The sequence below is a fragment of the Tenrec ecaudatus genome, chromosome 8 (assembly GCF_050624435.1).
Source record: "Tenrec ecaudatus isolate mTenEca1 chromosome 8, mTenEca1.hap1, whole genome shotgun sequence".
Lineage (NCBI taxonomy): Eukaryota > Metazoa > Chordata > Mammalia > Afrosoricida > Tenrecidae > Tenrec > Tenrec ecaudatus.
The window spans coordinates 40,162,960-40,176,599 of NC_134537.1; the positions used below are offsets into that span (position 1 = coordinate 40,162,960).

At 41.2% G+C, this 13,640-nt stretch overlaps 1 protein-coding gene across 1 annotated transcript in view; it reads left to right on the plus strand.

The window, feature by feature from the left end:
- Positions 1–1,052: 1,052 nt before the first annotated feature.
- The window catches only part of UBXN7 (UBX domain protein 7), a 74,098-nt gene continuing 61,510 nt past the window's right edge, over positions 1,053–13,640 (plus strand). The window contains exon 1 of the mRNA XM_075556261.1: positions 1,053–1,206. Within this exon, the coding sequence (XP_075412376.1) occupies positions 1,134–1,206 (73 nt within the window). The 5' untranslated portion in view covers positions 1,053–1,133. The remainder of the gene's footprint in view (positions 1,207–13,640) is intronic.

Genomic DNA, 13,640 nt, shown 5'->3' on the forward strand with positions numbered 1-13,640 from the left:
ATAGCAAATACCTTTGTTCTACAACAGACTTCTACAGATGGAATACACAGAAATCGAATAGACAACATCTGGGGGAGGAGACAACGGAGAAGCTCAAGATCAGCACCTAAAATAAGGCCAGGGGCTGACTGTGGTACTGACAGTCAACTACTTATATGGAAATAAGGCTGAAACTGAAGAAAATTAAAACAAGTCCACGAGGGCCAAAATAGAGCCATGAGTATATCCTGTCTGAAGTTCAAGAGCATCTCAAGAAGAGATTTGATGTATTAAACACTAATGACAGAAAACCCGATAAGCTGGGGGAGGACATCAAGCATGCCAATTACAAAGAAGGCAAAAGGTCATTAAGGTCATATTTTGGATATGTAATCTGGAGAGACTAGTCCCTGAAGAAGGAGACCGTGCCTGGTAAGGTAGAGAGGTTGTAAAAAAAAGATTGACTTTCGACAAGACTTCGATAAGAGAGGTTGTAAAAAAAGAAGACTTTCGACAAGATGGAATGCAACAATGGGCTCAAACATAACAATTGTTAGGGGGTCGCTGTGAGTCAGAAACCTAACACCAATCGTGTGTCCAATCCTGAGCCATGCTGTCTTAGCATTAAAGGTTCTGAAATGTTACTTCTGCTACACAAGCTCGCTGCTCCAGGATTGCTCAAGCAATTAAAGACGTTGGAGACCAGGTTCAGGAGTTGCAATATAGGATTTTGATTTGTGCTTCTGCAAAGTAAGCCGCAGGTTACGGGACTACAGAACAAAACACCTGTAATCGGCTGTTGGCTCTGTCAATAAAGCCTGGGAAGCTGCAACGCTAGTAACTTGCTACCTGCCAAGGCCGCAGCTTTCTCCCGAACCCAGGACCTGCCCTTGGAGTTTGCGGTGGGAGGCAGCAGAGGTTGCCCAGCAGGACGCGGCTAGCGGCCAGCAACCGAGCAGCCAATCACGAGCGCAGAGCGAGTGCTCCCGGACCGGCGGGGACTGCGCTTGCGCCTGACTCTCGGCGGCCCGGGAGGGGCGGAGCCTAGGGGGGCGGCCGGCTCAACGAGCCTGCGCAAAGCGCGCTGCGTGGTGGGGGAGGGCCGTGCGAGTGTGTCTGTGTTGTTGTTCCGCGGCAGCGGCGGCGGCGGTAAGATGGCTGCCCACGGGGGCTCCGCGGCGTCCTCGGCGCTGAAGGGGTTAATCCAGCAGTTCACCGCCATCACCGGTGAGAGACGCGGGTACCGGAAGGTGGGGAGCGGGGTCCGCAGGGGCGGCGGGGCTGCCCCGGGCTTCCTCCCTTCGTGCGTTCCTCCCTCGGGCTTTCCTCAGCGCTCCCGTCCTCCCTCCTGAGGAAGCGGCGACGACGGCGTCGGGGTCTCGGGGTTCAGGCGGGAGACAGCCCCCCTCCCCCCACCCTTCCCTACGTTCTCGTTCGCGGGCTCGTAGGGTGGAAGGGGACCGATCACTCCCCGTCCGCCCAGTGGGACCGATGGGCCGAGCCCACCGGTCCCCGCCGGCCCGGGGACCTGGGGGCGGGAGGAGTGGGGGGCCGCACCCGGGCCACCGCCCTCCTCGTCGTCCTCTTTCATACGGGCTTCTAGCCTCCGTCCAGCCCTGGGGTGCCGTGCATCCCCTCACCTCCTCCTTCCTTGACCCCCGGGCCAGGTCCTTCTCCCGGCGCCCGGTCTGCCCTTCCCCTTCCTGGGCCCTCGGAGCCCTCGCCGGGGCCTGGCGTGCTCGGGCCCTCCCGCCTTCGCGGCGGAGCACTGGGCTGCTCGGCGTCTTCCCCGATCCTGGGAGAGCGGCCGCTGGAAGGGGGCGGGGGGTGCTGAGGAATACCGTAGGATCTGGGGTCTAAGAGAAAAACGGGAACCCCCCCCCCAGCTTAATTGTGGAAGGATGCGGGGTGGCGTTTCCCAGCTCCCTATAATAAAATCATAAAGACCGAGACTATGGCGCCGGGGCTTCCTGCCGCTGAAATAGGGATGGCGGCAGAAACTTCTCTCAGACTACGTCGGTTTCTGGGTGTCAGTACCCCTCAAATCCTGGGCCTAGGGTCTTCTTTTTCTTAGGACCCCTGCGGAGGGGCACCCGCAGAGGCTCTAACTGCTGGCGGAAAGGCCCCACGCCGTTCTGTGAATTCTGTCTGTCTGGTTTCTCTCGGATGGTGCTGAACTTTTTTTGCATGAGTTATTAGAGGGCGGAGCAAATGATGAAGTTCTCAGTGGAGTGATTTGAGGGAAGCCTCCTCCATGTGCCGGAGTGTAATTTTGCCTTTCTAGTTTGTCATTTTGGAAGGAGGTCGGAATGTTCCTTCCATCCCTGAACAGATCCATACCTTATCTGATAAGTTTGTTAAATACTGAGGCTCTTTAGTGTTCTTAGAATTTGTCGTGCAAGCTCTGGCTAAGTAAAAGCTTATGTTTAAACCTTGTAGCTTGTATGCTACCTTTTGTTTTATAATTAAATCTAGTTTTATTTTTTTCACTCTGCAGTTAGATCTAGATGTTTGGTGCCTTGTTATCACACTTGTGAGCCTGTAGCACCATGCTGAAGTCAGTAAGCAAAATTTAATAAAAATGGAATGGGGAATGGGATGATTATTTAAAGATAGTATGTATTTTGCATCATTGAACCACACCACTGTCAAGAGGAAAATTAGAAAATAATTATATGTTAACATGATTGCCTTATGTTTATATAGAAACTTCTCTGTAGTATGTTAGATGTAGGGTGAATATCAATTGCACGCTTTTCTTGGGTTTTCTAGAGGTGTTTTAATTTAAGTAATCACTAACCTAATTTCCAAGTCTTATGGTAACTGGCGTACTAGGCTGTGCATTGAACAGCTAACAGCAAGGTGAGCGGTTCAAACCAACCACTCTCTCTGCAAGATAAAGATGAAGTTATCTGCGCCTGTAAAGATTTAAATTCTTGGAAACCCAAAGAGGCAGTTCAACTTTGTCTTTATAGGGTCATTTAGAGTAGATATCCACTCAGTTGTAGGTGGGTTTGTTTGTTTTATGGTAACTACAGGACTGGGACAGTGTTTCATTCTGTTGTACATAGAGCTGTTTTGAGTTGGAAATTATTCTGTACCATCTGACAACAACAACTACTACTGGCTCCATTGGGAACTCATATTACTTTAATCTCACATTATTTCTTTTAATGTAAAGTTTTTGTTAGATATAGGCAAAATCTTAAGCTGATTCACTTATTGCCTTTTATTCTGTTTCTTTCTGCTAGTCTACACTATTTGTTTCCCATTACAGGCTTTTATTCCTGAATCAGTGGAATGCTCACAGTACAGAAGTATCTGAAAGTCCACAAAAGGAAATACACAGATTGTTAGTGTGTTGCAAAATTTTTTAATGATTTCTTTTAGATTTTTTTTAACAAGGTAGTGATAAACATCAGAAACGTTAGACCTCCTCCACCCTTTTTGAAATAAAAGCATAAACTCTTTTAAGGTCAGTCTAATTTACCTAGTAATGAATTAAAAAGCAAATACTTCTTTCATAAATGATATCGTTTAAAAAACTTGCGAAAAGAGATAATCATGAGATTTATATTCACTTGTCTTAAAAATAAATCATGGCGTTCTCCACCTTCGTATATATTTTAAACTAGGGCTTATGATTTTTAACAAGTACTCACTTTTTTTTATTAATTGCTTTGTGAATTAGACTGACTTTAAAAGCTTAAGCTCTGATTTTAAAAAAAGGTTACTTATCTAGAAACTTAGCCTTCTGGTAGAAGCAACTCATCCAACAATTGTTTTAAATTTTATAAATAGTAGAAAAAATTGAAATATTTCTTAATAAATAAAGCTTCTTACTAGATTAAACTTATGTATGAATATAGTGTATATGCATGAAATAATGAATCATTTTTAATTTAAAATATTTTGAAAAAGAAGGAAACTGCGATATTGGGAAAGCGTTAGGTACAGAGACCAATAGAAGACTGCTGCATACATCCAAAAAGATACTAGTGCCCTGAAATAAGTCAGTATCCAAAGAGTGAGCTCTGAAAGATAGGGGGGAAATTAGAGGTGTCAAAATCAAGCTTAGGAATCCTGTTTTGGAGATCCAATTATATAACATATATATTTGGGTGTGTGTATGTACATGTGTATAAGCTTTTGAGGAAAAGATAATTAGTTCTATTTTGGGTAGGTTAAGTTACTATCAATGAAATTTCCAATTGGAACTATTCAATAAGCCATAGGCTCCCAAATTTATTTGTCTGACTGCCTCTTTTTCAGAAAGAAAGGGAAAACAAGGCCCTTGTGGCAATGGAAAACATTTACTGTATATACTTGTCAAGTTTATAAGTTACAAGTGAAGTTTTTTTTTTTCTGTTTTGTTACCTTTTTAAAAAATCATTTTATTGGGGGCTTGTACAAATAAGTCAAGTTTTGGGGCACATTTTTAATGCTGTTTTTGTGGTAAAATTAGGTGCCTCAACTGATATTTGGGTTGGCTTATACTCGAGTATATACGGTGTACTGTAGCCTGTAATCCAAGATAAAGTGTAAACCAAAGGAAACTCACTGCCAATGAGTCAATGCTGATTAACAGTGATCGCCCTGTGGTTTTCCGAGATTGTAACTGGAGTAGAAAGCCCAGTTTTTCTCCTGAAAAACTCCTGGTAGTTTTGAACTGTTGGCCCTGTGGGTCACAGCCCAACTCCACCACCTACTTTTGCAGCCCCTTGGATAATTCCAGCATTACCCACCCTACCCCAGAGGAGCATAATCATCTACTTTGGGAAACATTGCAGTAAACAAGTGAAAATTGATTTTAGAATAAATAGCGAGATCTGAGGAGTTGTAGTTTTGGCGTTTGAACTTATAGAAGAGGATGACATCTTGGCAGAGGAAAGTGTGAAAAAAAAAATAGGTTTCAGGACACAAAGCCAAAAGCAACAATCATAAGAGAAACCAAATATGTAGGATGAAAACTAGGAGACAGTCCTAGGCCCTCAAACATCAACAATAGATTGGTGTCTCAAATCAAACTAATTCCCATTTGTCTACTCCAACTTATAGAGACTTTATAGGACAGAATAGAGGGTTTTTGGAAGTTGTAAATCTTTGTGTGAGTGTTTTGGTGACATCTTACAGAGTAACTTAGTTTTTTATTCTGTAATTTATACATGCTTGTTTTATAACAGTTGCAATTCCTTCCATGTGAAGCCCTCTTCTCTGCCCTCCCTGGGTTGCCTGTTTCCATTCTTCTTTGCTGCCCTTCCTTCCTTCTGATCTTTGTTTTGGGGCACATGGCACAGTTGAGCTCTCCAGTGGTTGATGTTTGTGAGTAATTCACTCAAGAGTGTTTTGACTCATTTTCTAAGCCTGTATGTTTGACTGCAGCGTGATTCCCTTGGGGTGGCTTCAGTTTCAGGTCTAAAGGGCCATTGTCTCAGGGGTTCTCTATCAGAATAGTAAGTCTGGTCATCTTTTTTTTTTTTTTATCATCTTATTAAGGGCTCATACAACTCTTATCACAATCCATGCATACATCAATTGTGCAAAGCACATTTGTACATTCATTGCCCTCATCATTCTCAAAACATTTGCTCGCTACGCAAGCCCCACACCGGCATCAGCTCCTCATTTTTCCCCTCCCTTCCTGCTCCCCCCTCCCTCATGAACCCTTGATAATTTATACATTTTCATTTTTTCATGTCTTACACTGTCCGATGTCTCCCTTCACCCTCTTTTCTGTTGTCTGCCCCCCAGGAAGGAGGTTATATGTGAATCCTTGTAATCGGTTCCCCCTTTCTATACCACCCTCCCTCCACCCTCCCAGTATCGCCACTCTCACCACTGGTCCTGAAGGGATCATCCACCCTGGATTCCCTGTGTTTCCAGTTCCTATCTGTACCAGTGTACATCCTCTGGTCTAGCCACATATGTAAGGTAGAATTGGGATCATGATAGTGGGAGTGGGGGTAGGAGGAGGAAAGTCTGGTGGTCTTTATGATGTTTAATTTTGTTCTACGTTTTCCCTCTCATCTGTTCAGGACCTTCGGTTGTCCTCGGTCAGCAGTGGTACCATCTAGTTCTGGTTTCAGAGCAATGGAGGTTGTGGCTCACATGGTCTGTTTTTCGGACTAATGGCTTTACTGAGTCTGGTTTTCTTCACTGTTGTTTCCTCTAGATGGCCGTTTGATAGCTTCTAAGACCCTAATAACTGTAGGATGTGAAACGTTGTTGTGAACTCTCTTGTCTTGTGCCAGTTGACTTGGCTGCCCCCCCCACACTGGGACAAGGATGGGTTATTTCCTTTCACATGCTTTGGACATGCTTGCAGGAGAGACCAGTCCCTGAAGAAGGGCATCATGCTTGGTAAAGTGGAAGGGAAGTGGAAAAGAGGAGGCCCTGGATGAAGTGACTGGCCCAGTGGCTGCAAAAGTGAGCTCACACCTAAGAACAATTGTGAGGATGGCACAGGACCAAGGTGGTCTTGGGGTCTGTTGTACAGAGGATCACTATGAGTCAGAACCATCTCAGTGGCATCTAACAACCACCACCACCACAACAAACCTTAAAGCAGCTATAAATGTTGACAGAAGCAGTCTGCTATATTTCTCTCTCAAAGAACTGATGCTGAGTTCAAACTGCCAATCTTTCAATTAGCAGCCAAATACCTTGCCATCCAGGCTTCTTAAACCAAACCCAAATCCATTACTGTCAAGTAGATTCCCATTCATAGGGACCCTATGGGACAGAGTAGCTAGCACACCACGGGGTTTCTGAGATAGTAAATCTTTACAGAAGCAGACTGTCATTTTTCTTCTTGTGGTGGGTTCAAACCACTGATTTTTCAGTTGGCCGTCCAATGCTTAAACCACTGTGCCACCTAAGCTTCTTCAGGGGGTCTTGTTATAAGAGAATAGGAACTGAATAGTCATAGAGTCATAGGTGGTTTTTTTTTAAGGGCTGAAAGATAATCTTAAAAACCCTCCCAATCCATTCCTGAATAACAGAAATGGGATAATGGAGACCCAAAGAAGTAAAGTGATATAATATTGGATGTCAAGTTCAGAGCTCCTCAAACATATTTGTAGAAATTAAAAAAAATTAATGGGACAGTAGTTTTGTAAAATACAAGAAATACTAATTATTTAGAATAAATAAAATAAAAAACACAAAAACATAGATCTAAAACTTAAAAATTTAGGTGTAATTCACACACAATAGAATTTACCCATTTTAGCATATACATAGTTATGGGTTTAGGTTAATGCATACTTTCATGTTAGTACTTCTACCATTAAGATGCATAAGTGTTCCTTGGCCCTTAAAAATCTATCCTGCCCTGGAGGAAAGGGAAAAGAAGAAGGAAATAAGAAAACTGTATATATACAGGTATACATGTAAATATCTAGTTATTTAAATAGAGGTATATTATATGTTCATATAAAAGCAAATGCAACAAGGAGGCAGATGGGCTTTGGGCCTCTACTTAAATCTTACCTCAGTACAAGAACAGTTTGTTCTAATAATGTGGTATTGAATGATACCTTCTTAAAATGGTTGCTGAAAACAAAATGGGTGCATAAGGAAATGTGAAGAAAGCTACTAAAAGATAAAGTGTCTGGGGTTTTAAGTCTTGTAGTCAAACAAGCGGCCACGGAGTAGGGAAACAACAAAGCCCAGATGGAGGAAGCACACCAGCCTGTGTGATCACAAGGTGTTGTTGGGAAAAGGTATCAGAAGTTCAAAACCAAGCAACTAAATCCATGTGAAGAGGTGGGGATATTGTGCAGACCCCAAACCCTCTCCGAAAGGCTGTGAAGAAGGAATGACAGGTCCAGGGTGTGGCATAGCACTGATAAAGCACGGCACTATTCTGTAGTTCTTTCATATTTCCTCCCATTACTATTACGGTTTTTATTTGTTTTACCTCATTAATCATGTTAGACTTGCATATGTTCAGTTGTATAATTAAGATTGTTCGATATATGAAAGGCAAGATAGATAACCTTTCAGAAACAGTCACAGGAGTAACAGTTCCTTCAGAAGTGAGCAGGGAGGAATGGGGGAAAAGGGGAGCAACTGATAGCACTGATGATTGTGTAACCCCACTGGGGTGGGGACGACAACAGAATTGCTCGTAAATGGTTATATTAGATGGTGTAAGATGTGGCAAAAAATAAAATAGGGGTTCCTGGGAGAAGGGAGGGGATAAAGAGGAATTGTTATCAAGGAGTTCAAGTAGAAATAAAGTGTTTTGAAACTGACTGTGGTAGTAATTGTACAATACTGCTTCATGTGATTGAACTACAGAATGTTGTCATACGTGTAAAAGCTCCCAATAAAAAAATTTTTTTTAATCAAATCAAAAAAGAAAGTAAAAAAACAAACAAACCATCCTGCCCCTTTGTGGCCAGCCTCTTCCCCCACTGGTAGCCTAACCTGTTCTTGTCTTGGTTTGCCTTTTCCAAAATGTCATAACATGGATTCATACAGAATGTGGCCTTTCTTCCTTTTTGTGTACTACATTTGAGATTTATCTGGGTTGTAGTTTCAGTAGCTCTTTCCTTTAATTGGTCAATAGCATGCCTTGTGTGGCTCTATTATTGTTTGTTTATTCATTCATCATAGTGTTCAGTTTTTAGAGATTCTAATAAAGCTGTAAGCAACATTCACATATGTACAAATACGTGAGTATAAGCTAAGGTTTTTCTTGGATAAATACCTAGGAATAGATGAACTGAGTCATGTGATAGGTATATGTTTTAAATTTGTGTTTTCAGGATCTTTTCTAAAGTGACTGTGCCACTTTGCATTTTGCATTCCTATCAATATATAGAATACCAGACCTGATGCAAGGGGCTTAAGTGGAGAGCAAATGCCTTGAGAATGATTGGGGCAGGGAATGTATGGATGTGCTTTATACAATTGATGTATGTATATGTGTGGATGGTGATAAGAGTTGTATGAGTCCCTAATAAAATGTAAAAAAAAGAAAAGAGGAGAAAAAAATGATTAGGGCAAAGACTGTACAGATGTGCTTTATACAATTGATGTGTGTATATGTATGAACTGTGATAAGAATTGTATGAGCCCCAATAAATTGTTTAAAAAAATAAATTAATTAAATTTAAAAAAAAGAATACCAGTTGTTCTGGGTTCTTGTCAGCATTTGATATTATCATTTTAAAAAGTCATTCTAATAGGTATGTTACGGTACCTCGTTGTGGTTTCATTTTTTCTAGTAACAAGGTTGCCATCCATTAAATCTGTCAAACTCCAACTTTTTATGATTAGACTCTACAAACATACATTTACACTGTCCAGTTGATGTGAAACTTTAGAGTGTGGGCATTTCTGTTTTTATCTCATCATGGACCAATTGTTGGTCTGAGCACTACTGTTTAATCAAGTGTCCTCAAACTATGGCCTGCGGGTCACATGCGGCCCGCCAAGGACATTTATCTGGCCAGCTGGGTGTTTTTGCCCCATTTGTTTTTGTGCTTCAAAATAAAATATGTACAGTGTGCATAAGAATTTGTTCATAGCTTTTTTAAAAAAAAAACTATAATCCAGCCTTCCAATGGGTCTGAGGGACAGTGAACTGGCTCCTTGTTTAAAAAGTTTGAGGACCCTGGTAGATGTTGCTTTGGTCTAGATCAGCGGTTCTCCACCTGTGAGTTGCGACCCCATTAGGGGTTGAATGATCCTTTCACAATGGTAGCCCGATTCATAACAGTAGCAAAATTACATGAAGGAGCAGCGAAAATAATTTTATGTTTGGGGTGGCCACAACATGAGGAACTGTATTAAAGGGTCACAGCATGAGGAAGGTTGAGAACCACTGGCCTAGGTAATGACCGAACGGGTTAGACTTAGTACTCTGGTGTCCTTACAGACTCGTGTATTTTCTACCATATCACCACTTCTTCCACTGGAACTCATTTTGTTAATCTAACACAGCAGTTCTCAACCTTCCTTATGCTGTGACCCTTTAATGCAGATCCTCATGTTGTGGTGATCCCCAACCATAGAATTATTTTTGTTGCTACTTTATAACTGTCATTTTGCTACTGTTATGAATTGTAATGTAAATCTCTGATATGCAGGCTGTATTTTCATTGTTACAAATTGAACATAATTAAAGTCAGTGCTAAGGTTGAGATAGCTTCTTTCTCACCAGATCAGAAATTCTCAGGGCAGTCTTTGCAAGAGCACAATGAAGGTCATCTTTCACAACAAGTCTTCTTCTGTATTTAGACTTGATAACCAACAAGCTGGAAAACCCTGTTTCACAAAGATATGTTGTTGGAAATGGAAGAAGAAGGTGCAGGATATGAATGCAAACATTTTCAACTTTGGCTGTGAATGGGCTTCTGGCAAGTGCAAATGGGGTGTCAGGTAGATTTGGAAAGTGCAATGAAATTTTGTCTGCAAGTATCAATCCTTTTGTCTGGTTCAATGTCGTGTACCTCAAAGAAAGCAGATAAGGTAAGCAACATGTAAATTTTATTTTTTTGGCCAAAGGTGCAGTTACATTTGGAATGACCATATCTTTTTAGACAAATAGAGGCATGTTGCATTTGGTCCTTGCAGTGATAAATTTAACTCATTCAAGATGGCAAAGACGGCAGCCAAGTAAGCTATTTTCTGCAGTTCACTTTTATCACTGAAAAGTGCTTTGAACTGCAGTCTTGCTTTCTGATTAAAAAACCTTTTGAGTTCATCACAAAGTTCAACAACACGTTTTAAAACTTTTCCTCTTGACAATCATCTCACTTCAGTGTGAAATAGCAGAGCATTGTTCAGTGCATCCAGGTATATCCATCTCTTCCATTGCCATAGTTGCGAAAACAGTTGACTCTTTAAAATGCTCACCTTTACAATTTTCACAGAACTTATGATGCTTTTCATTACTTCTTGTAACGCTTGTGGTAGCATCTTCATTGCTAACATTTACCGATGGATCAAACAATGAGTTCCGGTGACTTTTGGTGACTCATTCAGTACCACACGTTGAAATCCAGATTGACATCCTAGCACAGCTTAAAGCACCATCTGTGCAAACACCACAAACCTTATACTCTTTAAGAAATGAACCAACTTACGTCAAATACATCACGTCCAGTAGTTGTCATTTCAAGAGGTGTGCAAAAAGAAACTATGGCAGTACTGGGAGGGTGGAGGGAAGGTGGGGTAGCAAGGGGGAACTGATTGCAAGGATCTACATATAACCCTGTCCTGGGGGACAGACAACAGAAAAGGAGATGTGAAAGGAGATGTCGGACAGTGTAAGACATGACAAAATAATAATTTAAAAATTATCAAGGATTTGGCGGAGCACAGGGGGAGGGGAAAATTATCAAGGGTTCATGAAGGAGGGAATGTAGGGGAGGGAGGGGACAAAAATAAGAAGCTGATTGATACCAGGGGCTCAAAGTAGAAAGCAAATGTTTTGAGAATGATGAAGGCAACAAATGTACAAATGTTCTTGACACGATGGATGTATGGATTGTGTGTATGAGCCCCCCAAAAAATGATTTAAAAAAACTAAAGTTGCCATCATTAATATACCTCATGTAAACCAGTAACTGAACAGTTTGCAATGTCTGTAGATTCATCGAGCTTGAAGCTAAATACTGCAAGTGGAGCAGATTTAATTTCCTGGATTACTTGATCAAGAACATTAGCAGACATGTCATCTATTCTGTGGATAGTGTCGTTAGATAAGGAAATTGCACTCAATTTTGTAGCAAATTCATCTCCAATCATGACTTGAACAATGTCTTTGGCTGCTGGCAACAGTAAATCCTCAGCAACGGTGTGAGATTTCATAGCTCTGGAGATTCTGAGTGCCACCAAATATGAAGCTTCAATGGCTGCTCCATTTTGTCTGTGGTACTTGCCACCAGGGTCAAGTCTGGCTTTCTTCAGTACATCAGCTTTGCTTCTGAAATAGTTGGTATCCTTGCTGGCAAAGCTCGGATGCTTGCTATTAAAATGTCGTTTTAGTTTGTTTGGCTTTATTGATTCGGATGGTAGAACTTCACAACAAATAACACATTGCGGTTTCTCAATTCCTGCTGTAATTATTGAGGTAAAACCATACTGTAAAAAATCCTCACTATATTTTCTTACTGTTCTTCTCGACATGATCCATTGTCATGGAATGGTTTGCTAATGAAAATAATGTGTAACAATAAATTTAATAATATAAAAATGATACATGGTATAGTTCAGTCAATACAGTTCATTAAAGTTTCCTATGACTTACCATTCTTTCTTTCTATCTATCTATCTATCTATCTATCTATCTATCTATCTATCTATCTATATCTATCTATACCTGTTACTATCACAAGGGTTGATTCACATCAACCACAGCTGAATATAAAAAGACCAATCAGCATCCAGATTAAGTTCCCATGGTACAGATTAATAGTTGATGATTTTATAGTACGATTTTACATTTATCCAGTAACTAGAACTCATGAAGTGTCGTTTTACCTCCAATACTGCTGCTTTCAACACAGCAGCTGCTTTCTACACAGTAGCTGCTTTCTACTCATACATTATGGCGCCAACCTTGTCACATACACCTGGATTTGTATGGGGTGTATGTGATGGGGTTGGCTCGATGATGTCATCACGCCAGGCAGTATGTGAGTGTACCTGCATGTGGGCAACCCGCCTGGATACGGAAAGAGGAGCTGTATCTCGGTTCCTAAGACCATTGGAAATATGTGTTTTTCAATGGTTTTAGGACTCTGTAATGCTGATTTTTAAATATTTTTTTTTCAGAATTTAGCATATGCTGCTTTAAGAGCACAGTGGCATTATGTAATAAGTATTGAACTGCTTACTGTAAGGTCCATGGTTCAAACCTACCCATCGACTGCTTCAGGCTCTCTGCTCTTGTAAAGATTTACAGCCTGAGAAACCCTCAATAGAGTCCTCATGATTCTGAATCTACTCTGGCAGTGTGTGGTGGTGGTCCTTCAGGGGGCAAAAAAATGTTGTGCTCTTTTAGGTTATCATTACGACAAGTTCAGGTGACAGAAGTCATTCTGTCAAATGTTAACAAGAAGATGACAGTTGTCTCATGTATACTGCTGCCAGTATATATTCTAGCATTAAATGATGAGATCAATTGATACTACTACCTCAAAATATCAGTCGTTTGCCTTATGATAGTTTTATTCTTTTTATGTTTATTTTAAGGTAGAATCCCTTTAAAACACACCAAACAAGCAAAAAACTTTAGGGGATTTTGGCCTCAGAGCTGCTCCATAATTGTATCAAAGGAAGGTTGGTGGCACAGTGTTTAAACATTTAGTTGCAGACTGAAAGAATGGTGATTGAAACCCACCTAGCATCTTCGTGGGAGAAAGAGCTGGCTCTCTGCTCACATAAAGGTTACAGCTTAGAAAAAATGATGAGGTAGTTCTAGTCTCACTTGGGGTTGCTCCTGTCAAAACTGTCTCTATTGCACCTAGCAACAGGAACAACAGCATAGTTCTACCCTGTTTTCTACTACCTGTGCATCAACACTTACTCATCAATCACATTGGATTAATGTTTAGTTCTTAACATTTCTCTGGAGCAGATTGCTTTCATGTGCTAGCCTTTATTCATAACATTCTTAGTTTATTTTATTGTACTGCTGCATT